We start from the raw sequence: 23,478 nt of genomic DNA, 5'->3' as shown, positions 1-23,478 counted from the left end.
GTATGTTGTAAAGCTGGTTTGGTGGTGCTGAACTCTCTCAGCTTTTGCTTGTCTGTAAAGGTTTTAATTTCTCCATCAAATCTGAATGAGATCCTTGCTGGGTAGAGTAATCGTGGTTGTAGGTTTTTCTCCTTCATCACTTTAAATATGTCCTGCCAATCCCTTCTGATTTGCAGAGTTTCTGCTGAAAGATCAGCTGTTAACCTTATGGGGATTCCCTTGAGTTTTATTTGTTGTTTTTCTCTTGCTGCTTTTAATATGTTTTCTTTGTATTTAATTTTTGACACTTTGATTAATATGTTTCTTGGCGTGTTTCTCCTTGGATTTATCCTGTATGGGACTCTCTGTGCTTCCTGGACTTGATTAACTATTTCCTTTCCTATATTGGGGAAGTTTTCAACTATAATCTCTTCAAATATTTTCTCAGTCCCTTTCTTTTTCTCTTCTTCTTCTGGAACCCCTATAATTCGAATGTTGGTGTGTTTAATGTTGTCCCAGAGGTGTCTGAGACTGTCCTCAGTTCTTTTCAGTTTTTTTTCTTTATTCTGCTCTGCAGTAGTTATTTCCACTATTTTATCTTCCACCTCACTTATCTGTTCTTCTGCCTCAGTTATTCTTCTATTCATCCCTTCTAGAGTATTTTTAATTTCATTTATTTTGTTGTTCATCATTGCTTGTTTCATCTTTAGTTCTTCTAGGTCCTTGTTAGATATTTCTTGCATTTTGCCTATTCTATTTCCAAGATTTTTGATCATCTTTACTATCATTAATCAGAATTCTTTTTCAGGTAGACTGCCTATTTCCTCTTCATTTGTTAGGTCTGGTGGGATTTTATCTTGCTCCTTCATCTGCTGTGTGTTTTTCTGTATTCTCATTTTGCTTATCTTACTGTGTTTGTGGTCTCCTTTTTGCAGGCTGCAGCAGGTTTATAGTTCCCATTGTTTTTGGTGGCTGTCCCCAGTGGCTAAGGTTGGTTCAGTGGGTTGTGTAGGATTCCTGGTGGAGGGGACTAGTGCATGTGTTCTGGTGGATGAGGCTGTATCTTGTCTTTCTGGTGGGCAGGTCCACGTCTGGTGGTTTCTTTTGGGGTGTCTGTGGACTTATTATCATTTTAGGCAGCCTCTCTGCTAATGGGTGGTGTTGTGTTCCTGCCTTGCTAATTGTTTGGCATAGGGTGTCCAGCACTGTAGCTTGCTGGTTGTTGACTGAAGCTGGGTGTTGGTGTTGAGATGGAGATCTCTGGGAGATTTTCGCCATTCGATATTCCATGGAGCTGGGAGGTCTCTTGTGGACCCGTGTCCTGAAGTTGGCTCTGCCACTTCAGAGGCACAGCACTGACTCCTGGCTGCAGCGCCAAGAGCCTTTCATCCACACGGCTCAGAATAAAAGGGAAAAAATGTAGAGAGAAAGAAAGAAAGAAAGAAAGAAAGAAAGAAAGAAAGAAAGAAAGAGGATAAAATAAAGTAAGATAAAATAAAATAAAGTTATTAAAATAAAAATAATTATTAAGAAAAAAAAACACGGATGGATAGAACCGTAGGAGAAATGGTGAAAGCAAAGCTATACATACAAAATCTCACACAGAAGCATACACATACACACTCACAAAAAGAGCAAAAGGGGAAAAAATAATAAACCTTGCACTCAAAGTCCACCTCCTCATTTTGGGATGATTCATTGTCTATTCAGGTATTCCATAGATGCAGGGTACATCAAGTTGATTGTGGAGATTTGATCCACTACTCCTGAGGCTGCTGGGAGAGATTTCCCTTTCTCTTCTTTGTTCGCACAGCTCCTGGGGTTCAGCTTTGAATTTGGCCCCGTCTCTGCATGTAGGTCACAGGAGGGCGTCTGTTCTTCACTCAGACAGGACGGGGTTAAAGGAGCTGCTGATTCGGGGACTCTGGCTCACTCAGGCCGGGGGGAGGGAGGGGCACGATGTGGGGCGAGCCTGCGGCGGCAGAGACCGGCGTGACGTTGCACCAGCCTGAGGTGTGCCGTGTGTTCTCCTGGGGAAGTTGTCCCCGGATCCCGGGACCCTGGCAATGGCGGGCTGCACAGGCTCCCTGGAAGAGGGGTGTGGATAGTGACCTGTGCTCGCACACAGGCTTCTTGGTGGCGGCAGCAGCAGCCTTAGCGTCTCACGCCCGTCTCTGGGGTCTGCGCTGTTAGCCGTGGCTCGCGCCCGTCTCTGGAGCTCCTTTAAGCAGTGCTCTTAATCCCCTCTCCTCACGCACCAGGAAACTAAGAGGGAAGAAAAAGTCTCTTGCCTCTTCGGCAGCTCCAGACTTTTCCCAGGACTTCCTCCTGGCTAGCCGTGGTGCACTAGCCCCCTTCAGGCTGTGTTCACGCCGCCAACCCCAGTCCTCTTCTTGGGATCCAACCCCCGAAGCCCGAGCCTCAGCTCCGAGCCCCCACCCACCCCGGCGGGTGAGCAGACAAGCCTCTCGGGCTGGTGAGTGCTGGTCGGCACCGATCCTCTGTGCGGGAATCTCTCTGCTTTGCCCTCCACACCCCTGTTGCTGTGCTCTGCTCCGCGACTCCGAAGCTTACCCCCTCTGCCACCTGCAGTCTCCACCCGCGAAGGGCTCCTGGTGTGTGGAAACCTTTCCTCCTTCACAGCTCCCTCCCACTGGTGCAGGTCCCATCCCTATTCTTTTGTCTCTGTTTATTCTTTTTTCTTTTGCCCTACCCAGGTACGTGGGGGAGTTTCTTGCCTTTTGGGAGGTCTGAGGTCTTCTGCCAGCGTTCAGTAGGTGTTCTGTAGGAGTTGTTCCACGTGTAGATGTATTTCTGATGTATCTGTGGGGAGGAAGGTGATCTCCGCGTCTTACTCTTCCGCCATCTTCCAAAAAGCCCCCAACAGCTTTTTAAATGCACAGGCTTCCTTAGTGTGCTCAAAATGTGATTTGAATTATATAAGTTTAATTTACACACAGCCTTTCAGGAGCACGTAAAACAAGCTATGTTTGGATGACTTACCCAGACACCCTGGCAGTTGTTGTCTGTTTCATTAAATCTTCCTCTTAATTGAGAATTTAGTTGCTTGGCTACATTTGCTGTAGTAAATCGCTAGATTGCTATGTTCCTTTTCTTGCATGTTTGAAGGGATAACAGCTTTATAGTTAAATCCAGAGACTGCTTTTGGGACAAGTGCTTTTTGTCTGTTTTTAAATAAAGTTTTGATTTGTGAATAATTTTAAATATTATTTATTTAAATAATTTATTATTTAATTTTAAATATTATTATTTATTATTTCTTTGCAAGAAAAGTTGCAAAGATGGTATCCAGAGTTCCCAGATACACCTCACCTTGTTTCCCTGATGCTAACATCTTGCATTACTTACATTTGTCAAAACTAAGAAACTGACATTGGTATGTTACTCTTAACTAAACTTCAGACTTTATGTGAATTTCTCCAACAACTGACTTTTGAAACAGTTGGAGGTGAACTTGATTCCAGGGTGAAGGTCTGGTGTTTAAAAGTTTTAGAAGTGGTCTGTGTGCTTTGATATGAGCACTGTTCTGTCAGTGTAAAGCCAGTAGCTTCTATTTTAGATAGGATTTTGATGTATTTTCTTTTGAACATTTCTGTATGGTACCAATATTTGGTAGAGCTTAACTCCTCTTATCTCTGTGGCCTCATTTTTATCGATCACTTTTGTTAGTGTTAACTTAGCTAGTGATAGGAAAGAATGGTTTTCTGGCATAAGAATATTTTGGAGTCTCTCAAATATTCCCTTAAAAGGAAATATTTATTTATCTAAAACAAAAATTAAGCCACATTTTATAAAGATGTTCTCTTCTCTCCTTTTTTTCCCATTTTCTTGTTCATTTATTCCTTTTTATCAGATCTTCAATGTAAATATGGCTTTTAGAAAAGTCTGATTTTTTTTTCTTTTTAAGTATTTACTCAAGGACCAGCTATCGAGGAGTAATAAATGAAAGTGGAAATGAAAGAGACTTGGCCCCGGGTGATAGTGGATATAAATGGCCCGTATGGGCCATAAACCACTTTGACCAATTAGAGTGTGACCTTACTTGGCTTTGTGTGATAGAATCTTTGTAGGTATTTATGTGATTTGTAGCCGTAGCCCACAGATAATGGCTTTTCTTAGAATTGCCTTCTTTCCCTCTTAACCCTCTTTAGAACTAAAGAAAAATAGACAAATAGCATATATATATGTAATTTCCCTGCTAGTATAAATGTACATTCCAAGTTAAGGACATCAGGTCACATCTGGGTTTATAGCCCTTCAGTATTTCTGCTGTCATCTTTTTGTAATTGCTCAAGAAGTTTAGCTACCACAAATCTTTATGATAAGAAGTTTCAGCTACTTTTTTTCCTAGTTGTTTTGATGAGATCCCCTTTTTTCACACTGGGAGTTTCTGGAATTACCAGGAAGCAGGCAGCCTGGGATCCCTGTGAAGCTGGTTGCATCACCGTATGAAGCCAGAAGAATTAAAATGGCAGCTCTTTCATCCTTGGGCATGTGTGTTCCTCATTCAGCTCAGAACTGAGATTTCTGTGAAATGGTCACTTTGCTTAGGAATTCACCCACTATTTGGAGATAGAGAATGAAGCGTGTTGAAAGAAATTATAACAGAAATAAAAACAAATAAACAAAAAGTCCCTGATAAAAGAAAAATGGGTGAGCATGGAAGAGGATGGCTGACTGAACCTAGTGACAGTCCCGATTGCCTATCGCACAGCATGGTGTGGAAACACGGGATGTGGTGGCAGACACTCTGCTTTCCACTTGGAGCAAGGATGGGGCAGAGAGACCCCGAACCAGCATCAGCCAGAGCAAGAGGGTGCCATTGATGGCGTGTGAGGTTGGGAGGAAGGCAGTAAAGATCCCCATATAACATCTCTCCAGGGTGCTGGGACCTTGCAGAGTCCGACACCAGACACCAGCCCTAGCCAGGGTGCTGTGAGGAGGGACAGGTGTTATCAAGTCTTCGGATGTCAGCAGGACTTGGGTACCAGGCCAGTGCTTTTTCTATCTGATCATCACTGGCAGCCTGGCTAGCAACTGAGAAAGAGAGGAAAGACTTTCCCAAACTTCAAACACTAGATCGATTGTTTCGGATCCCATGCTTAGAACTGAACTCTGCTCTGGTCAGTTTTGAGTTATGTCTAAAGCACAATATGCAGTGCAATCTAGAGAACGGTGGTGTTTATCTTTCTAACACATGGAAGAGCACAACTGGTGACAGTCAAATTAATTTCATTTTGTTTTGGTTTTCCATCGGCCCTTTACAATTTAGTCAGTAAGAGTAATCTTCTTGGGTTCCTAGAACAGTAGCATCGCACTCTATATTGCATGTTAGAATCAACTGCTGAGTTTTAATTGTTGTTTTATCTTATTTCATTTTTTAAGACACATTCCTGGGGCCCATCTCTGGCAATTCTGATTCAGTGGCTCCGGCTTTGGCATTTTTCATTTTTGAGATTCCCAGTGACTCCAATGTACAGCCAAGTGTGAGAGTCACTGGTCTGGGTGGGAGCTCTGACCCAAGTAAGATTTTTCTGCTCATTGTTAAGTAACAGACAATCCTTTGGTCACTTGAGGTTGCAGACAAAATCTCAACTGAGAAACAGGATGTCTCTTCTGAGTTAGAAACCAACTCTGGACTTGCTTTGAGGGTCAGTCTCCTCTCCCCTCCCAGTTCTGGCTGGCAGCATGGGGGCGGGGGCTGGAGCTTGCTACTGAGGTGGAGGGGTTGGGCTTGGGGGACCGAGTGCGGGGAAGTGTGCTGGCTGGTGGCTCTGTTCTCTTGGGACCTGGCGGTGTTCAATGCCGATTCACCCATCTTGTTTCCTGGAGACCTTTGTGGAGATTCCTCTCTCTGCAGCCCCATCTCCTGCAGTTCCCACGACATAAATGCATTTCTGTTCTGGCTGCTGGAAGCACCTCCTTCCTCAGCACACAGGAATGCAGCTTTTGGGGTCCCTCTGGCCCTCTGGACTCCCCGTGCAGACTTCCTCCCGGGCTGCCTCCATCAGGTCCATGGGGAACCCTAGTGATCCCTTGTCCTGACGTTTCTGGGTGTACAGGTGGAACACAAATGTACCACCACAGGTGGCCTGAGCCTTCTCTGGCAGAGCCAGATGCTTGTCCTCTGAGCCTTTCGCCTGCAGAGAACACAGGACACGTCCTCAAGCGCAGCCAGTGGAAGCCCCATGGTGGGGTGGTGACGTTGGCAACATTTCTCCCCAGAGAAACTTCTTTATAAGTCCTTCCTTTTTCTCTTCTCCCTGGGACCTTTTGAAGTCTCAGCGTGAATCAGATGTTTCAAAGGACAATGGATTCAGTTCTCAGCCATTTCCTTTGTGAATTCCACCTGTGAGTGTCTCATGTTCACTTTGGTGTCTGTTACTAAGGCAGGAGAGTCTTGCTTAACATCCTGTTGTACTAGAATCCTAGGATTTTGAACAATTTGTCTGATCTCTCTGGAGGTTTAACAAACAGAGGGCGCTGGGCTACCCACCAACAGGCAATAAAACAAAGCCCTTTCTCCCAATAATAGAAAACACTGCAACCACCCATAAAATGATGAAAGATGAAGAAACACTTGGGCTTTCATTTCTGTCCCCTGCTTCTGTTTGTGGTGGTCTTCACCCTGGCTTCTAATTCCCAGGGATGTCCCTGTCCTGCTATTAGGCAGGATCTACTCATGAAAGGCAGGAAGGAAAGCTATTCAGCTGAAGGTGTGCAGAAATTGTAGGCAATAAAGAATTAAGCACCCCTTCGAATGTTCTCTTTTTGTGGAAGCCGTTGAACAGAAAAACTAAGTGGAATAGGTAGAACCTCAAAAGTTTTACTTTTAATGAGATAACTCCTGTCTTTTGCTGTTGATCCAAATGACTCATTCATATCTGGTGTTTGAGCTTGGAATTTAGCCATAGTTATCCCCCTCTCCTCATTATTCCAAAGGAACGTTGGCACGGGGGGAAGGGTTTGGGTTTGGAACTCAGATCTGAGTCACCTAAGAGTTCTGTCTTTCATGACCTGAGTGGCTTTGAGTGATTTTCTTACCACCTCTGAACCTAGCTTTGCTTCTCTGTAAAATGTAGGGTTCTAGCACCTCCTTAGAAGGCGGTTGTGAAGATGAGCGTGTCTGGGAGTGCCCTCACGGTACCTGACCCAGCATAGGGAGGAGCTCAGTGTGGTCCTCTCCTGAGGGAGTTGTGAGAGCATAATGACACGGTACCCATCCTCACGTCCCTTTGTGCTCATGCTCTGTAGCCTTTAGGAAGAAACTTGCTGACCAGAACCACGTTTCTCTCAGCTTTGGCTTTGTCCTCCCTCATCCGGAGGCTTGGGCTTGCCCAGAGAAGAGGACCTCCAGACTCTGCCCCCTGACTACATGAGCTTTCTAGACTTGGCCCTTTCAGGAGAAAACTAAGTCAGCGTTGGGCTCCTAGAGAGGGTGGGTGAATGTGAGCTCTCTCAGGTGTCTAAGCTGTCTCCTCCCTCTCTCCATTTGGAGTGGGGTCCAGACATATGCCACTGGGGACAAAACACACCTCTTGCCCTTACCCCTAATATTTTCTGCAGTCGCTGCCCTCCCCCCTCAATATTTAGGTATGCTATTTTCAGGTTTGCTCTATGCTTCACTAAAAAATTACTATCCTTTATGTCCACTGGGGCCTTCTGGCTTTGGTCAAACTTGCCATGGAGTTGTAAACCAGGGTTTCTCAAACTTTGATGAGCAATTAGATCTCCTGGGAATCCTGTTAAATGCAGATTCTGATGCCATGAGTCTGGAGAAGGGCTTAGAGTCTGCATTTCTAACAAGCTCCCAGATGGTGCTCAAAATCCATGGACCACACTTTGAGTAGTAAGGGTAGTTCACTTCTGCCCTGCAGAACCTAGTCAGGGTCAGTGGTGGGGGGTGTGTGAGCACTGAAAGAACTGATCAGGCGTCCATCGAGGTTACCTCACTGACTCTCCAAGGGTATTAACCAGCAATAATGATAAAAATATGGAATAGCTGGTGCACAGAGATGCACTCTAATTGGGCTTGGCAAAAGGTAGGATGGCTTAAGGAGGCTTGGGAGAGTGAATAAGTAGAGACAGCAGTGTAGGCACAAACATAGAAAGCATGGGGTTATCTGAGGATTCTCTAAAGATTCTGCTGTATCCTATTTAGCTTACAGGTCAAAAATAAGACTTGTCTAAGATGAAATTGATCCATTATGTGGATGTCACTGGAATTCAATCCCACCTATAGAGAAGTCCCTTCATTAACACGAATGTGTGAGTGGAGACTGAGTGGAGATTAGGAGTGGTGAGGGTACCTTTTAAGCACAATTCTAAGCAGAAATTCATGGCAGAGAGATTGCTTGTGAGTGCCATGAGGAAGAAACCTGGAGCCTTTGCTAGCATCTTTTGATTAGATAGCACAAGTTCTAAGAATTTTCAAGGTCAGATATTACTGTAAACGTGAACACGCTGATTGCTTAAGAGTGGAGTCTCTTGTTGAAATCATTACTCAAATGATTAATACTTTAGGCTTGGAACAAGCCTAGCCAGAGCACTAGATGATAAAACACCCGGGTTTTAAAGCTTTCCATTCTTTAGGCTGTACATAAAGAGTGCCTTTAAGGCCCACTCATTCAGGAAGAATGTCACAGCTCAAGAATGCTCATTCACACAAACAGTGGGAGTCAATGACTTATGCTGCCTAATTCGGGAGCAGTTGCCTCCTATGCAAAATGCGCGTCAGGAGCAAACTATAAATATTGGAAGAGTTTTCCCCACAGCTTTTCATTTTTGCTGTTTTATCCAAAGATTCATGACGTCTGGATGAACTAGAGCTCTCTACAGCACTTAGAATTGCCCTCGAACTGGCCGGTTTAGGTTTGATGTACTTAGGCCAAAGAATGTATGGTGGGGAAATTTCTCCAAATGTTACACATTAAGAAAATATAAAGCCCCCCACTACTTGTTCTTAAGGCCATTGGTCAGGACCCATGTCTTGTCCTGGGAGTGAAAGGACAGAAAGTTTTACCTGCTTTTCTGCCTTAAAAATGGAGAAGGGTATGGTTCAGCTATAGACTCACAATAATCATGATAATTAAGATTTATACTTAAATAGCTCTTTTTGTCTCAAGAGTACTAATGTTAATTAATTATGCCTCCTGAAGCTCCTGAGGAGTTGCCAAGCCAATGCTATTATCCTCTTCTGTCGGATGAAGACTCCTTTGTTACAGAAAATGGGAAGAGGCTCCCAGTGCTTCATGGCACAGTAATGGTTCATCCAGAAAGAAAACCCAGACGTCCGAACCCCCGACGTTTTCAGGCCCCGAGTTCAGCCTGCCATTTAGACAGGGAAGAGGAGAAGGATCTGGAACTCAAAAGGCAGACTGCCTTGAGTTAGAAAACACTGTTGACAAAGCAAGGGCAGTTTATTTGGAAAGAACAAATCTTTTGCTATGCCTTTATCATGTGGAATTCTTTGAAATATTTTTTAAGATCACACTAAAAAGAGTCTGCAAAAAGAATTGCAAGAAAAGTCTTAAAAATTTTTTTTTTAGAGCATTAGAGAGAGACTAAAAGCTTAAAGGAAAGAAACAGATGTGTCTCCTGGCCTCCACTATTATTTTTATCTTTAGAGCAGAATGGAAAGTGAACCCTCTGGTCAGGCTACCTATCTTCCCACAGTTTTTTTTTTTAATCCTACAAATGTGCTTTTCCTTTTACTGTAGAGTTTTACAGTTAAAAAGTCATAAAGATTTTCTCATGAAGATTTATATAAAGTCATAAGATTTACTCACCGGCTATAAATGAGATTAGAAAATGGAAGTAAACAGGTCCTTGCTTGAAGTCATTTAGCATGGAATTAAGGGGATGGCGGAGTGCTTTGGTTCGATATTGTTGAGGGGAGAAAAATGATTTTATCATCCATGTTTAGAAGCCTAAATGCCCAAAGGATCTGTGTCTTTGAGGTGCAGACATGGCACGTTGAATACGAAGCTTTGTCAGGAGTGTGTGTGTGGTTATAATACAGTTTCCATTGCTCTTTTCACTTGGGGCGTTTCAGATTTCAGGCTGTGCTCTGGACCTTAGTCCTCTTCCCATAATTCCTGACAACATGCCTTGGGTCAAGAATGAGGTACTGACAGAAATAGAAGAATATGTTGCACCCATCTTCTCAGACCATAAAGAGATGCAGTCCTTTTTCCCTCCCCTTGAGTTTTGGTTGACCTTTTGACTTTTTTTGGCCAATAGCAAATGGGAGAAATAACACTGTGTCAGTTCTGAGTCTAGACTTTAGGTTGGCTGGAGATAAACACCAACCTTGGGAAAGAGGTCGTGGAGGATTACGAAGATATGGAGAGAAGCCCAGCCAGCCCCAAGCTGTCCCAGTCATACCAGCCGAGGGGCATGGAGGGAAGGGAAGTCAACTTGGATCTTGCAGTCCCAGCTGGACTGCCCCAGACAGCATCACATGGAGCCCACTAAGCACTGCCCAAATTGAAGCAGTAGGACAAATAAATGATTGTTATTCTTATTGTTTTATTAAAAAAAAAAAAAGCACGAGATACTAGTGAGTATAGCACCTGGAGATGCTCAGCAGACTCTTGAGAAGATAGTACTTGAACATCAGACAAGCAGACATTGGCACTCGTCTGGTTTTAGTTGGTGTAGCTTCTGCTCTTGGGTGAGCTGTGGAGGTAGATATGGTCTGCTGCTTGTTCAGAATGCCAGTGGGTTAAGGGAGTTCCAGGATGTCTATATTTTATTTTGGAGATTCCCAACATGAAGCGTTAGGTCTTGAGGCCACCTCTGCTACCTCTGTCTGAGATTTCTTACTTAAACAGAGCTACTTGGATAGTCTTCAAGGAAACATAATCCTTCTCAAATCTCCACGACAAGTGCATTACTCAAGTGCATTTATCTTTCATTCGTTCTCTTTTCACTGGCTTTTTCCCTCCTAGCTCGTGTTTGTCTTTTCTCACCCTTTAATCCTGATTATCTCCAACAGTGGTTCCTACCTTTAGCATATAACGGTACATAATGACTGAATTTAAACTAAGTAAATTATACTTTAAAATGGCAGGGTATCTTCAAAATTTGACTATTGCCAGAAGTCTGAAAAGGAAATGGTGAGTTTTTTTTCCTGTGTCTGCATTTAAAATGATGTTAATAACTACTGTGCTATTGGCGTGTAAACCTCACTGGAGGTTAGCTTGACTGAGAAGTTGCTAGAAGCAAAATAATCTGCTTGATAAGCTGGGGTCAGCTGGAGTAATGTGACCCTGGCTTTTCATAAAGTCCAGGTCTGTGCATCCGTCCACAGGGCAGGCCTCCTAAACCTTCGTACAGAAAGAGGCATTTCCTTCTTTCGATGAGTAGGTCCTCGTCAGACATAGTACAGTATGGTAGGGAAGGAAAAAAAACCATTATTGTTCCTCCTACATTGTCTTTCTGTGAGTTTCATAATCTTGCACTAAATTTGGCTAATCCTGACAATGACAGTGAAATGACAGTACTTCTCATGCATCTGGGACAATGAAACTAGGAAAATATAGTGCTTTTCAGAAAGTGTAGACATGACCTAATGGTTTTGATGGTGAATTTGGCAGAAAAGGCATGCACTAATATGAATCGGAAGTCTGGAAAAGGACCTGTTTTCCAGATTCTGAGCTAACCTATTTCCTTTTGATCCCACCCCAAACCCCAGTTTTCTGTACCTGACATTTGCTAAGTTGAATTGATTCGACATTTTGGATCTTTCTGGGGCTTTGTGTGAGTAATGTGTTTGGGTGTTCCCTTTCTGTGATGAGCCTGAATACACCTGTATGTCAGTCATATTCACTGAAGCCCTTTCACGTGTGTGGTATAGATACATCTGGCTCTGAATCCTGAGTCTTTTTACTTTCTTATGGAATCATGTGGTGGCTACATGTGGGGTTGCTGAGAGCATGAGAATAAATCAGGGTGACTGACTGGTCCCAATTTTAGCACTACAAGTCCTATGTCCAGGGAAAGCCCTCATCCTGGACAAATTGCAAGGATTTGTTTGGAACTATCCCAGTTTTAAAACTTAAACTCCTTGGCCTCAGGCAATCTTGGTTGGTTGGTTGGTTAATCTAGTACAAATGAGGGTCCACATACTTATATCCAAATACTTTAAAAATATACATCCAGTTAAGGAATTGTTAAATAAGTTCTATCCTCCTACCTTGGCAAATGTATGTTTATAATGACCTGGAAGCCTGGGTCTGAAGATCAAATTCGCAGACTCTTGGAGTTCCAAGCCAGAACATAGTGGTTTTGGTAGAGCTGGTCCCAGCCATGGCCCCTGCCCTGTGCCTCCGGCTACATGGCGAGAGGTATAATGAGAGGGGATAGGTGTGCATGTGGACACCTCAGCCCACCCGCCCTCGCTCAGTCCTCACCCCACCCTTGGGGTCTTGAGTCAGAGAGAGGGAGCTCACACTGATGGTGAGGCCGCCTGGAGCTGACCAATGTAGGGGAGAGTCTGCCTAGTCCCAGAAAGTGTGTGTGGGGCCTGTGTTGAGGGAACTCTGGGTCCCGGGGACCTGGAGTCAGGTCTAGAAGTGAAGAGTAGACTCTAGTGGGCGGATACCTTGCAGATTCAGATGGTAGGTTGAGGGCACAGTGAGAAGGGGATCTGAGTGGTTTCTTCTAAAGTAACAGATTACTGAGCAGTTCAAAGAATGACTTGCTCTCTTGGGATTATAGAACCTTTCCTTCAGCAGGGGTGGAAAATCCTCACCTTGAGGGGACACCATTAGGTCCAGGGACTTTGCAAAGAGAAAGGACTTTCAGGGGGTGAGTGGGTGTCCTGCAAATGATATTCCCAGGGCTGCTCCTGGGATATTCTCCTGCTTTATTCACTGAATTACCCCTCAGCCTGCAGGACAACTTTCAAGATCCTTCTCAGGAATGTCATATCAGCTACAAATAATTCTGACAATGCATATTAGCATTTTGTAACTCAAAGCTACTTTGAAGTGGTGTTTGAGATTATAAAACTCAAAATACAATTGAAAATGACTGGAATCGATAACTTAGCATGAATTCATCAGAAGTGGCTGCACAGGTTGTGCACTGCACAATTCCAGATGGTTCCATTAACATAGATGATAGTCTTAATGGTGCCCCCTAGAGTTGTACAAAGCATGGACTGCGTGGCAGTATGTAGCATCCCTGAATCGAAGTGCCCAACAATCTACTTAATTTTTCCCCTGCTAAAATAGATATTCTTCTAGTTGAACTGTGTTGAAATTCTAATTTAGCATTAGGACTACTTTTATTTGGTTCTTCATTTAGACTAACCTTGATTCTTCACTGGGGAACACATGAACAGAAACTTGGCTCAAGTTTCACTTATTTTAAGTATTTTTCTGCTAAGAGTTCAAAAATGAAATGAGAACCAAGTAAACTTTATGGTTTACACATTTTACTTTTTCACATGGTATGGTAAGGAAAGACTAAAAGCATAGAAAGTGGTTTTGGAAATTCATTTTGTAATCACTTAAATATTACATCAAAATTTAATTTTAATTCCAAGCAGGCTTTCATATAGACACCTAGTTAGTTCCGAGTGAAGAGTAAGTAGCAAATGTTTTTTGTCACCGGCTCTTTTTGACAGTGATTTTAAAAAGTTAAAAAATTTTTCTTTTTTTGCAAATTCTCTTAGGAATATTTTTAAATGAATATTCTGACCATCTTGGAAACTAAAAACACATCCAAAAAAATTAAATGATATACTCTTGAATTTCTCTGTGATATAACATTTATTTATAATCTCAGTAGAGAAAGTACATTTATTTTTCTATGCTGTATTAGGGTAAAAAAAAAAAGAAAAGGGTTTATTCTGTCGTGGAAATGTCCCTGAAGACCAAGTGGAGAGCAAAATTGTGCTTTAGGTATTATTATCCAGGCTGGTTAATAATGTGTTTGTGAATACAAATGGACCTGCCAAAACATAGTTTGAAAGTAACCCCCAAACCATCAGAGAATAACAAAAGTGGTATAGAAATGATCTGTTTCTGGAATAGAAATACCAAAATTACAATTAAAATGACCAAATGTTTAATAGAAACAGTTTAAAAAAAAAGGAAGTGGTCATAATCCATTAATTGTTGAATATTTTATTGCTAAAGTGATTTGTAAATTCTGTTTATCCTTTTCTTTCCTTTTTTGGAAGAGAGATGGAGGTTGTGGGCTTGGAGAGAGCAACAAGGTTAACATGAAGCAAACCTAGAATTTCAGATTTTATTCCCCTATCCTATAAAATAGTCTATTCAATTAGAAAACTTTCAATGTATATTTCACCAATTTTAGTGAGTATAAGTTAGTAATTTTTTAACTTCAAATGCATACTTAACAAGATATCTTTGTTTTGTTTTCTTTTTAGGTGCAAACCCAAATTATCCTGATGTAATTTATGAAGGTAACTATCCTGTGGTCTGTATTTTGTATTTTTTTCAAAATGTTTGTCTAAAATGAAATAAAACAATTAAAAGAAGAACTAACTTTAAGCTCAGTTAAATATACACTTCAAGCATGACATAGGCCAAAATAATATTTCAAAAATTCAGTATTGATGGCTGTTTTCCCTTGATATTTTCAATGCCTGTAAATAACGTTTTCTCTCTCCTGCTTGTTCTTGGAAGTAGTAAATCCATTGCGGTGCAACAGACATTTTGTTTCCATAATTGGGAACTAATTACCTGTTTAAAAGCCATGACTACCAAGAAAAGGGAGGTGTATCAGTTTCTGGCCGTGACAGTAAACCCAATTCAAAATTATGTTTCTTACAAAATGAGGAAGGCTGGCTCACACACAGGAGCCTCAGAGTCAGGGCATATATATGTGTGTGTATGTATATATATATATATATATTTTTTTTAATTACATTTATTTATTTATGGCTGTGTTGGGTCTTCGTTTCTGTGCGAGGGCTTTCTCTAGTTGCGGCGAGCTGGGGCCACTCTTCATCGCGGTGCGCAGGCCTCTCACTATCGCGGCCTCTCTTGTTGCAGAGCACAGGCTCCAGACGCGCAGGCTCAGTAGCTGCGGCGCATGGGCCTAGTTGCTCCGCGGCCTGTGGGATCTTCGCAGACCAGGGCTCGAACCCGTGTCCCCTGCATTGGCAGGTGGATTCTCAACCACTGTGCCACCAGGGAAGCCCCAGGGCACGTTTTAAGGTTGGTGAAACCAGCAGCTCAGCCATGTCATCAGGGATCCAAGGGTTTTTTTTTTATCTCTGCACTCTCCTGCCCATTGTACTGGCTTCGCTGAAGGCTGGTTTCTCTTACGGTTTTAAGATGAGTCATTCACATTGATGAGAGAAAGGGAAGAGCTTTTGAAGTGTTCCAGAAGAAAGAGAATTTTCCCAGAGACCTCCACCAAGCCCTCCTGTATCTGATTCAAGACTCAGTTGGATTATGGTCCATTTTTGCCTCCAGTACTGAGAAGAGGGCTGGATTACCCTTGACTAACTAGACCCACCCCTGGAGTTTCTATCAGCTTCCCTAGAGGATATGCTTGATCCCCTTGAATAAAATGGGGTTCTCTTAGGAATGTGGAAAGGGAGAAGCCAAAGGATTCACTATATTAGCTTACCAAATATCTTATCTTTACTTTGCTATTTTAATTGAATCCCAGGGCTGTTTTACTAGGTATGAAAATCCATCTTCAACAGTTTTCAAACCACCTTCATGACCAGGAGGCTTCCGTTTGGGGAAGTGGCAGGCTAAATTTCAAGACTTGGCTTGAAATTTAAGATTGATTAAAACTTACATTGATTAAAAAGATACATTTATATATTTATTCTATAAAATCTATTCTTTAATTTTATATATACACCTTGACAAATGTGTATATTTATGATATAAATATAGTTTATAATTTTAATATAAAACAATTCTCTGTATGTTTATTGTACGTGTGTATATTTAACTTGAGCTAATTTTAACTAGGGAATTACATTGTCTTTACCTGCTTTATTCATGTTAAGCCATCTTTCCTCCAAGCTGTGGTTTGGATAATTTTGTGCATGTGATTTGTGTATTTTTATTTTTATTTGTTCTGATATGGCTTAAAGAAAGAGTATGTCAAATTGTGTCACAGAGAAATATGTTTGAATTGTGATTTTCAGTTTTAAAATTATGTTTTGGACTCCTTTCCAATAACTTTTAAGACTCTAAAAATGTCATCTTTCCATTGGTCTCAGGTCACACTTTGGATCTTTGGGCTACAATGTCATGATATTAAACTATAGATACTTTAGTGGTTTAACTTTGCATGAGTAGCTGGATATAATATGAAGAGGGAAAATAAGCAAATAAATGATATCTCCTACTGTTTGATTGAAATATTAAAAAGTTCTAATATATTCAAAATGAAAATGGTGAGAATGTAGTTTTGCAGTTAAAAATAAAACAGCTACAGATAGAAAATATATGCTTTTTCTGTTAATTTTCATTCACATTCAAAGGACCACTCTGCTAATAAAATTATAATTTAAATTGGTTGCCCTGAGGCCAGCTTGATAATTCTACCAAGGGAAGATTAGCTAGGGCTGACTTAATGAGTTTGTTTGTTCAGGATGGAAATTGAAGGCACCATACCTATTTAGAATAAAAATACAAAAATTTATAAACAACGTGGTCTGCAATAAGTTTACCAAAAACTTTTTATGATTTTTACATGTAATATTGTTAATAAAAACTTTGCCTACAAAAAACTCATTTACTTATATCCTGATCCCTGTAGACTAAAATTGATTCAGAAGAGCAACTACATTTGAGAACTGAGAGCATACCCTCACAATTCTAAATGTTGTATTGGTGAAGTTCCCTATACATTAATTCTGAAACTGATATATTGGCAATTCAGAACTCTTCAAAAAAGTTCAGATGTGGACCCAAGTTCCCTATTGGTGCCGATTCCACATTCTACCTTGAGTGCTTCTGCCTTGGAAATCAGAGCTGCTGATTTCAAGCCTGGTTCACGTCTAGGCTCTGTTGCCTTCTTGCCAGTTGACTTTAGACTAGTCACTTAACATCCCTTAGCTCTCATTCTGCAGCTGTAAAAACTGTGGTTAGACTCGATTTCCACAGACCCTTCCAGGTCTATAAATCTGACTCTTACATGATCGATTCTCTTTTGTACTTTCATTAAATACTTTATCAAAAAAGGAATATATTCTTATGTGCAAAGAAAAATCCTAGACCTGGCTTGGAATTTGACCAAACAAAGCAATGATGTAAAGATCTGGGCTGAACATAATTTTGGCATCGCACAGTCCTAACGCTGCAATGGATTTAACCCAACGGCAGGTCACGCTTCTCCCCAGCCACGCTGTCAGTGGTTTGGAATCTTGTAATTTGTCTTGCTTTATTCTGGGTTGTACTGTGGCCTCATGTTTGTTGGCAGCCTAATGACAACTTCATACTTCCTTCTTTTTCCCCTTTCTCCAATTTAAGATTATGGGACTGCGGCAAATGACATTGGGGACACCACGAACAGAAGTAATGAAATCCCTTCCACAGATGTTGCTGACAAAACCGGTCGGGAACATCTCTCGGTGAGTGGGATACTTAAGTGTTGCGTAGAATGGTTCTGAGCATTTTGGATGCTTGAATGTTGGAGGAATGGAGCTGCTTCAGTGTGAGTCTTTCAACAAAACCTTTTTATTGTTCAGCTATAAATAGAGTGTTGAAGTGTGGAGGAACTAATGGGAAGGTTTAAGAGAGTGATAAAGGTACCATATAGCCTCTGACCTACTGCTGGTGATTCCTGTTTTAAATATCTGTCCTTTAAAAGATTATTACTAGAAGAGCAAGAAACCAGCTTTCTCATTCAGGGACATGTGGAGTTCTTTCTGTCTCCACACCTGTCTCCTTAAATATTTTAATAAAAATTTCAGTGCCCACCAAACGTAAGGAATCCATTAGGTTCTGGAGGGACTGGCCGTGGGGGGATATAAATGTACGAATGAAACACATATCTGTCCCTTTGGAGCTTACACTTAAGTCAGAGACCTGAGACATGAATATTAGTACCTAAATTACAAACAGAGGCTGAGCAAGGCAATGCGAGAGAGCGAAGGAGAGGGGCAGGCGCCCTGTTCCTTCCTGATGGGAGAGCCAGAGGAGTCTTTGTGGGACAGGTGGCCTTTTCCACGGCCTATGCGGAATGCCTGGGATTTGGACATAGCGGAAACGAAGGGCAGGGCGTTTTGGGTGTGTGAGCCTGAGCCTGCAGTCTGGAAGCATTCTTGCTTGGAAGGTAAGGCATATGAGGGAGGGCAGTCTGAGGCAGGGCCATGAGGTCTTGAACCACAGTGCCAGGTAGTTAGCTTTATGGCGCAGGGAGGAGCATTGAAGGGGGCATGAGTGAGCAGCAGGGCTGCATCTCCCCAGGACTGTGTGGCGGGGCTGGTCTGTCAGCTGCTCAGGTCAAAACCCAGCAGATTCCTCCATTCTTTTCTTTTCCTTGTCTTGTGCGCCCAGTCTAACATCCCATGAGTTCTGCCTCCTTGTAAACCGCCAACCCATCCATATCTCCCCACCTCCCCAGCCTCAGCCACAGGCTAACCCAGAGGCTGGCAAACTATGGCCCTCGGGCCAAGTCTGGCTTATGCCTGTTTGGGGGCAGTCTGCAGGCTAAGAATAGTTCTTACATTTTTAAGTGGTTTGAAAAAAAAAATCAAAAGAAGGGTGACATTTTGTGACAAATGAAAATTTTATGAAATTCACATGTCAGTGTCCATAAATAAAGTTTTATTGGAACACAGTCATGCCTATTTACATATCATCTGTGGCTCCTTTTGTGCTACAGGGGCATGTGGAGTAGTTGCAGCAAAGTCTGTATGGCCTGCAATGCTGGAAATATTTACCATCTGGCCCTTTGCCGAGAAAGTTTGCCACAATTGCTTGTTCCTGGATGACTGCCACAGCCTCCTACCTTGTCCCCCCTCCCACTCTTGTGATCTTCTGGCCTTTCTCCATATAGCAGCCCGAGTGACTTTTTTTAATAAGTTTTTTATTTTATAAGTTTCATCTGTACTACCTTGTGATCCAACATCTGAATATACTACAAAGTGATCATCCCCACAAGTCTAGTTAGTATCCATCACCAAACAGTTGACCTCATTTACCCATTTTGCCCACCCCCAGCTCCCTTCCTTTCTGGTAACCACTAATCTGATCTCTGTATCTATGAGCTGTTTCTATTTTGTTTTCTTTGTTTGCTTGTTTTTTTTTGTTTTTGTTTTTTGATTCTACAAATGAGTGAGATCATATGGTATTTGTCTTTCTCTGTATGACTTATTTCAGTTAACATAATACCTTCAAGGTCCATCTACGTTGTCACAAATGGCAGGATTTCACTGTTTTTAATGGCTGAGTAATATTCCATTGTGTATATATACCACATCTTCTTTATCCATTTGTCTATTGATGGACACTTAGGTTGTTACCACATCTTGGCTATTGTAAATAGTGCTGCATTGAACATACAGGTGCATATATCCTTTTGAATTAGTGTTTTCATGTTCTTGTATAAATAGCCAGAAGTGGAATAGCTGGGTCATGTGGTAGTTCTATTTTTAAGTTTTTCAGGAATCTCCATACTGTTTTACATAGTGACTGCACTAATTTACAGCTGAACAAATAGTGTATGAGGATTCCCTTTTCTCAGCATCCTTGACAACGTTTGTTATTTCTTGCTTTTCAATAATAGCCATACTAACAGGTGTGAGGTGATATCTCATTGCGGTTCTGATTTGCATTTCCCTAATAATTAGTGATGTTGAACATCTTTTCATGTGCTTATTGGCCATCTGTATGTCTTTGGAAAAATGTCTATTCAGATCTCCTGCACATTTTTAATCTGGTTGTTTGTTTTTCTATTGTTGAGTTGTATGAGTTCTTTATATATTTTGGATCTTAACCCCTTATCAGATATGTGATTTGCAAATATCTTCTTCCACTCAGGAGGTTGAATTTTTATTTTGATAATGGTTTCCGTCACTGTGCAGAGCTTTTTAGTTTGATGTAGTACCATTTGTTTATTTTTGCTTTTGTTTCCCTTGCCTTTGGATTCAGATCCACAAAAACATTGTTAAAACTAATGTCAATGAGGTTAGTGCCTGTTTTCCTCTAAGAATTTTATGGTTTAAGGTCTTACATTCAAATCTTTAATCCATTTTGAGTTAATTTTTGTGTGTAGCATGAGATAGTGGTCTAGTTTCATTCTTTTGCATATGGCTGTCCAGTTTTCCCTGCACCATTTATTGAAGAGACTATCCCTTTTCCATTGTATGTTCTTTGCTCCTTTGTTGTAAATTAATTGTCCATATACATATGGGTTTATTTCTGGGTTCTCACTGCTGTTCTCTTGATCTGTGTGTCTGTTTTTGTGCCAGTACTATATTGTTTTGATTATTATAGTTTTGTAGTACAGTTTGAAATCAAGGAGTGAGATACCTCCAGCTTTGTTCTTCTTTCTCATGATAGTTTTGGCTATTCGGGTTCTTTAGTGGTACTATTCAAATTTTAGGATTATTTGTCCTAGGTCTATGAGATATGCTATTGGAATTTTGATAGGGATTACACTGAATCTGTAGATTACTTTGGATACTATGGACATTTTAACAATATTAATTCTTCCAGTTCATGAATATGGAATATCTTTCCACTTATTTGTGTCTTTTTCAATTTCTTTCAACAGGGTCTAATAGTTTTCAATGTGTTGGTCTTTCACTTTTGGTTAAATTTATTCCTAGGTATTTTATTCTTTTGGTGCAATTATAAATGGGATTATTTTCTTAATTTTTCTTTCTGATAGATCATTATTAGTGTATCGTACATTTTATCATGTCGTCTGAAAATCATGACAGTTTTAGTTCCTCCTTTCTGATTTGGATGCCTTTTACTTCTTTTTCTTGCTTAATTTCTATGACTAGGACTTCCAACCCTATGTTGACTGAAAGTGGCAACAGTGGGCATCCTTGTCTTCATCCCGATCTTAGAGGAAAAGCTTTCTGCTTTTCACCACTGAGTATGATGTTAGCTGTGGGTTTGTCATATATGGCCTTTATTATGTTGAAGTATGTTCCCTCTGTACCCACTTTGTTGAGTTGTTATCATAATTGGATGTTGAATTTTGTCAGGTGCTTTTTCTTCATTTATTGAGGTGATCATGTGATTGTTTACCCTTCATTTTGTTAATGTTATGTATCACATTGATTGATTTGCAGATATTGAACCATCCTTGAATCTCTGGAATAAATTATATTTCATTGTGGTGTATGATCTTTTTAATGCATTATTGGATATGTTTTGCTAATATTCATTGAGGATTTTTGCATCTGTGTTCATCAGGAATATTAGCTGGTAATTCCCTCTTTTTTTGTGGTGTCCTTGTCTGGTTTTGGTATCAGGAAAATGCTAGCTTTGTAGAATGTGACTGGAAGGCTTCCTTCCTCTTCAATTTTCTGGAAGAATTTGAGAAGGATAGGTCTTAAATATTCTTGGAATGTTTTGTAGAATTTGCCATTGAAGCCCTTTTGTCCTGGGCTTTTGTTTGTTGAGAGAATTTTTATTGCTGTTTCAATTCCCTTACTAGTAATTTGTCTATTCAGATTTTCTTTTTCTTCATAATTCAGTCTTGGAAAATTGTGTTTCTAGGAGTTTATCCATTTGTTCTAGGTTGTCCAATTTTTTGGCAAATAATTGTTTATGATAATCTCTTATGATCCTTTGTTTTTCTATGGTGTCATTGTTATTTCTCCTCTTTCATTTCTGATTTTATATATGAGCCCTCTCTCTTTTTTATTAGTCTAGCTAAAGTTCTATTGATTTTGTTTATTTTTTTAAAGAACCAGCTCTTAGTTTTATTGATCTTTTCTACTTTTCAGTCTTTATTTTTTTCTGCTCTGATTTTTATTATTTCCTTCCTTGTACTAATAATGGGCTTCATTTGTTATTCTTTTTCTAGTTCCTTTAGGTGTAAAGTTAGACTGCTTATTTGGGATTTTCTAGTGTCTTGAAGTTGGCCTGTATTGCTATGAACTTCCCTCTCGTAACCACTTTTGCTGCATTCCAAAGATTTTGGTATGTTGTATTTCTGTTTTTATTTGTTGCTATGTATTTTTTTTCCTATTTCTTTCTTTTCTTTTTTTTTTTTTTTTTATAAAGGTGTCACATTTTATTTATTATCTTTGGCTGTGTTGGGTCTTCGTTTCTGTGTGAGGGCTTTCTCTAGTTGTGGCGAGTGGGGTCCACTCTTCATCACAGTGTGCAGGCCTCTCAGTGTTGTGGCCTCTCCTGTTGTGGAGCACAGGCTCCAGATGCACAGGCTCAGCAGTTGTGGCTCACGGGTCCAGTTGCTCCGCGGCACATGGGATCCTTCCAGACCAGGGCTCGAACCCGCGTCCCCCGCACTAGCAGGCAGACCCTCAACCACTGCACCACCAGGGAAGCCCCTATGTATATTTTTTAAAATTTCTCCTTTTATTTCTTCAAAGACCCATTGGTTGTTTAGTAGCATGTTGCTTAATCTTCACCTTTTTGTAGTTTTCCCCATTTTTTTCTTGTGATTGATTTCCAGTTTCATACAATTGTCAGTGGAGAAGATGCTTGATATGATTTTAATCCTCTTGCATTTATTAAGACTTGTTTAGTGACCTAACATGTGATCTATCTTGGAGAATCTTCCATTTGCACTTGAGAAGAATGTATATCTACTGCTTTTGGGTGGAATGTTCTGTGTATGTCCAGTAACGTCATCTGGTGTGTGTCAAAGTCTGATGTTTCCTTATTAATTTTCTGTTTGGATAATCTATCCATTGGTGTAAGTGGGGTGTTAAAGTCCCCTACTATTATTGCATTACTCTCAATTTCTCCCTTTAAGTACATTAATATTTGCTCTGTGTATCTTGGTGCTCTTGCGTTGGGTGCATATACATTTGTAAATGTTATATCTTCTTGCTGGATTGACCCCTTTATCATTATATAATGCCCTTTGTCTTTTATTACTGTGTTTGTTTTAAAGTTTGTTTTGTCTATTATTCCAGCTTTCTTTTCATTTCCATTTGCCTGGAATATCTTTTTCAATCTCTGCATTTTCAGTCTTTGTGTATTCTTTCTTCTGAAGTGAGTATCTTGTAGGCAACATATAGACCATGCTTTTTTATCCGTTCAGTTGCTCTTTTAATTGGTGAATTTTGTTCATTTACATTTAAAGTAATTATTGACCAGTATGTATTGCTGTCATTTTGGTAGTTGTTTTATGGCTGTCTTTGTAGTTCTTTTCTGTTCCTTTCTTATTCTCTTTCTCTCTTACCTTGTGTTTTGGTGGTTTTCTTTAGTGTTATGTTTAGATTCCCTTATCATTTTTTTCCTGGATTTACTATAAGTTTTTCCCTTGTGGTTACTATGAGGTTCACATATAACATCCTATGTAAGTAGTAGCCTA

The 23,478-nt window shown here is 40.7% G+C and overlaps 1 protein-coding gene across 4 annotated transcripts in view; it reads left to right on the top strand.

The window, feature by feature from the left end:
* Positions 1–23,478, top strand: part of NTRK2 (neurotrophic receptor tyrosine kinase 2) — a gene marked incomplete at both ends in the record, with an annotated part of 387,120 nt that overhangs the window by 77,126 nt on the left and 286,516 nt on the right. For 3 of the 4 annotated variants that reach the window (XM_081236431.1, XM_081236430.1, XM_081236433.1), the window contains 2 exons: positions 14,405–14,440; positions 17,481–17,581. In XM_081236431.1, coding sequence (XP_081092557.1) covers positions 14,405–14,440; positions 17,481–17,581 — 137 coding nt within the window. The remainder of the gene's footprint in view (positions 1–14,404; positions 14,441–17,480; positions 17,582–23,478) is intronic. The other variant, XM_081236432.1, reaches the window with a different exon arrangement.

The sequence above is a fragment of the Mesoplodon bidens genome (genome assembly GCF_964165515.1).
Source record: "Mesoplodon bidens genome assembly, chromosome: 6".
Lineage (NCBI taxonomy): Eukaryota > Metazoa > Chordata > Mammalia > Artiodactyla > Ziphiidae > Mesoplodon > Mesoplodon bidens.
This window is presented reverse-complemented; position numbering and strand designations above follow the sequence as displayed.